We start from the raw sequence: 3,778 nt of genomic DNA, 5'->3' as shown, positions 1-3,778 counted from the left end.
ACAGTTTCTGGAAATAGATTGTCCAGTGACCTTCCAGAATCACTGGGTAATTGTTTGACCTTGAAGAGCCTTTACATGGATGGAAATTTCTTTCAAGGAAGTGTTCCAAAGTCATTAAGCTCTTTAAGAGGCCTTGAATATTTTGATCTTTCTCGTAACAATTTGCCAGGGGAGATTCCTGGATTTTTAGAGTGATTCCCTCTCCTCAAGTTGAATGTATCATTTAACCAGTTTGAAGGTCAGGTACTAGACAATGGGGTTTTTGGAAATACAAGTTTGTTTTCTCTTGATGGAAATAAAAACTTGTGTGGAGGTATTGTAGATTTGAATCTGCCTCCATGCACTCAAAAGACAAAGAAGAAGTCTTTTTCTATCAAAATAGTTGTTTGTGTGATTGTTGGGAGTGTATGTTTTCTTTTGTTACTATGTTTTGTCCTTCTATGTTGTCGAAGAAACTATCCCAAAAGCCAAAATCTCCATCAACATTGTTCAGATAACAGTTTAAGAGGCTCACTTATGCAGAGCTCCTTAGAGTGACAAATGGATTATGTCCTAAGAATTTGATTGGCGTTGGGAGTTATGGATCGGTGTTTAAAGGAATTCTTGAAGAACTCGACAAAGTAGTTGCAATGAAGGTCTTCAATCTTCAACAAAAAGGAGCTTCAGCGAGTTTCTAACTGAATGCAATGCCATGAGAAATCTTCGCCATCGAAATCTTCTTAGCATCATAACATCTTGCTCAAGTATTGATTTTCATGGAAATAACTTCAAAGCTCTTGTTTTAGACTTTATGCCTAATGGGAGTTTAGAGGAGTTGCTACACCCAGGAGCAGATAGAAAACAGCCTGAGTTGAGAAATTTAAACTTCACTGAGTGTCTAACTATAGCCATAGATGTTGCTTTTGCACTTGAATATCTTCATTACAATTTCCAACCCACAATTGTTCATTGTGATCTAAAGCCAAGCAATATTTTCCTCGATGATGACATGACTGTTCGTGTAGCTGATTTTGGAATAGCAAAGATTTACTCGGCCACTTTGTATAATTCTGAAGATAATCTAGCCAGCATTGTCGTACTGATAAGAGCCCAAAACTGTAGTTTTAACCCCTCAATAATCATACTTTTAGACCAATTATGCGAGTAATAAATAAGAGTTAATGCTAATTACATGTTTTTATGTATTTCAGGCAGTAAAGTCAATTATGTGCAGAAATGTGCCACTTTGGCGAGATAAAGGAGCAAAGGTTGGTTGGGATATGAAGTTCTGTGATAAAGGCCAAGATTCAAAGAGACAAAGCCTTTGTAAAGTCCGGTCAAAAGCTGAAAAGTCAACAAGGGCAGAAATAGTGCACAAGTCGGCAGAACTTCCGAAGACCATATCTTTGGACTCAGACCTTGAATTGGGCCTACCTTATATCAAAACGACCGGCTCGGAAAGAGCTTTCCAATAGTCTAATTCTTGACCAAATCAGAGTAGCAGAAGTGGACGAAAAGTCTGCTGAAGTCAAAGCTAGCTGAAACGGGCTCTGTGGACTGAAGAAATTGGGCTTTGGGATCGATTTTCTGGCCCAAAACATGGCTCCTCAGCCCATGCACGAAATTGTGGATTTGGTCTCCTCATTTGTATAAAATAAGACTTAGCTCTTAAGCTAGGGGACTTAGATAGGTTAAAGTAAAAAATAGCCATTAAAATAGCTTCTAGATCTAGTTTTATTTGAATTCAATTAGTTAAATTAATTAGTTTCAATTCATTGTTTTAGATTAATCCTTTGAATCATTGTTCTTCATTTAAGTTAGATAAATAAAATAGTTATTCTTGTCATTTCAATTTTTGTCATTTCAATTTATTAGATCTAATTTCAATTGTTGTTATTCAATTCTTAGTCATTAATTAGATTTGAAGTATTGGTTAATTAAAAGTAGTAAAGTTCACATCTTTATATATGTCGTTTCGTTATTCGTATCTTGTCGTTCGAATTCACGTCGTAGTATAAAACCTCTACCATTGCTCTCATTAAACTTTGGATTACTAGTCAATTGTAGAAAACTTCAATACTAAGGAATTGAGAGTGGAACGAACTTTTTACTCCACTCTGTTTCGATAGAATTGAGAGTATAGAAATCTTTGATAGCATCGCGTAATTTAGTTTAGTTTTCTTGTGTTTTGAGTTTCAACGTTCATTTCGTAGTAAACTATTCTTTTTACTTTTATCACGTACTCAAAGGATCAATTGGTTATGTTGCTCTAGGTAAATGGGAACTTTAATTTTCATTCATTGATAAGCCTTGAACTATATTATCGGATCAAAATTTGTTTTCTCACAAGCTCATAACGTAATTGATGAACAAAAATAAATGAGTATTTATCATACTTGATTTCATTGTTTATACTCACATTGATAATTAATGTGCAGAGTATGGTATGGGTGGTCCAGTGTCGATGCAGGGAGATGTGTATAGCTATGGAATATTGTTGCTATAGATGTTTACAAGGAAAAAATCAACAGACGACATGTTTGTAGATGGACTTAGCCTGCACAAGTATGCCAAACTGGCTTTGCCTAATCAAGTTGTCGAAATTGTCCATCCAAATGTGCTTGTTGAAGAAAATGATAAATTACCTGACAATGCAGAAGCGATTAGTACATGTGACAGACTCGAGGACTATTTGATTTCAACGATAAGACTCAGAGTCACATGCTCTGCTGACTCACCTGCAAAACGCATGAACATGAAAGAAGTTATTAGTGAATTGCATCGGATCCGGGATTATAATCAAGGCCGGTATCGAGCTATTGAGTGACAAGTTGGTCGATTCTTTGTCAAATTACTTTTCATGTTCTTGTTCATGTTGGTCGAATAGTTCCTTGTATGTGTAGCTAAATAAATTCCCATTTCTTGTTATAGCCGTGGTTTGATGTTATGAAACAAATAAAGTAATAAGCTTAATCAGCACGATGTTGGTCTAATACTAGAACTATTGTAACAGTGAGCTGATATGAAGCCAAATCAACTAATGAGTGTTTTTTTTATAGTGTCAACTAATGAGTTTGCTCTAAGTTGAATCATGTTCTAGATGTACTTATTACATTAATTCACTCATAGTTATAACTGTCTTCGAAGGCGTTGGTTAAAGCCTGAATAAGACTGCATACATGGGTGTTAGAAGCCTAATAAAGTTTGAGGTTTTAGGTTGGAACATTGCGGGAAAACCTAAAGGTAAGAACTTTGCAATAGTTACATTAAACATATCAATGATTTGCTAAAGGTGGAATTAAAACTCTTCCCAAACTTATCCTTCATCAAAACCCTATTTTTAATTGCTTAGTATAATTAGTTAGTTGATTTATATTCGTAGTTTAATTCACCCTTTAAATAATTATTACTCTCACCTTTCTTCTTGATTTAAATTATTTGAATTCATTATCTATTGATAGTTTAAGAGTGGAACGAATCTGTACTCTAATATATTTGAGAGTAGGAATATTGATTTAAATACGTGTTTGTTAGATTAGGCATTAGAGTTTATGCATTAATATTTAGTTCAGAAAATTTGTGTTTAACACCTACCTATATTATTCCAAATAAACTTTGGGGGCATCAGGGGTAAAGTATGTCGAATAGTATACAAGACAGTTCAAACAATAAGCTAATAAGCTACTTAACTACTGTCATAAACGAACAAAATGTCTAGTGCATAAGCATAATGTAAATGCAGAAGCAAATGAGCAACAAAGCTCAATAAGTATGCGAGCAACGAAGGTCAAGGTTCTTC

The 3,778-nt window shown here is 34.6% G+C and overlaps 1 protein-coding gene across 1 annotated transcript; it reads left to right on the top strand.

The window, feature by feature from the left end:
• The first annotated feature begins 691 nt into the window (after nt 1-691).
• Nucleotides 692-2,806, top strand: LOC147482261 (receptor kinase-like protein Xa21). The gene is made up of 2 exons (XM_086579251.1): nt 692-1,075; nt 2,486-2,806. Exons 1-2 carry the CDS (start codon nt 692-694, stop codon nt 2,804-2,806), a joined length of 705 nt encoding a protein of 234 aa, XP_086435377.1.
• The last annotated feature ends 972 nt before the right edge of the window (nt 2,807-3,778 follow it).

Source organism: Coptis chinensis, chromosome 8 (assembly GCF_015680905.1).
Source record: "Coptis chinensis isolate HL-2020 chromosome 8, ASM1568090v1, whole genome shotgun sequence".
In the NCBI taxonomy this organism is placed as follows: domain Eukaryota; kingdom Viridiplantae; phylum Streptophyta; class Magnoliopsida; order Ranunculales; family Ranunculaceae; genus Coptis; species Coptis chinensis.
The sequence above is the reverse complement of the archived record's forward strand: the minus strand, read 5'-3'. Positions and strand labels throughout refer to the sequence as shown.

Bases quoted from the DNA above. Each gene is read 5' to 3' on its own strand.
- LOC147482261 (XM_086579251.1), top strand. From the start codon at position 692: ATGAGAAATCTTCGCCATCGAAATCTTCTTAGCATCATAACATCTTGC. The intron at 1,076-2,485 runs GTACTGATAAGA...TTGTTGCTATAG, and splicing joins ATAATCTAGCCAGCATTGTC to ATGTTTACAAGGAAAAAATC.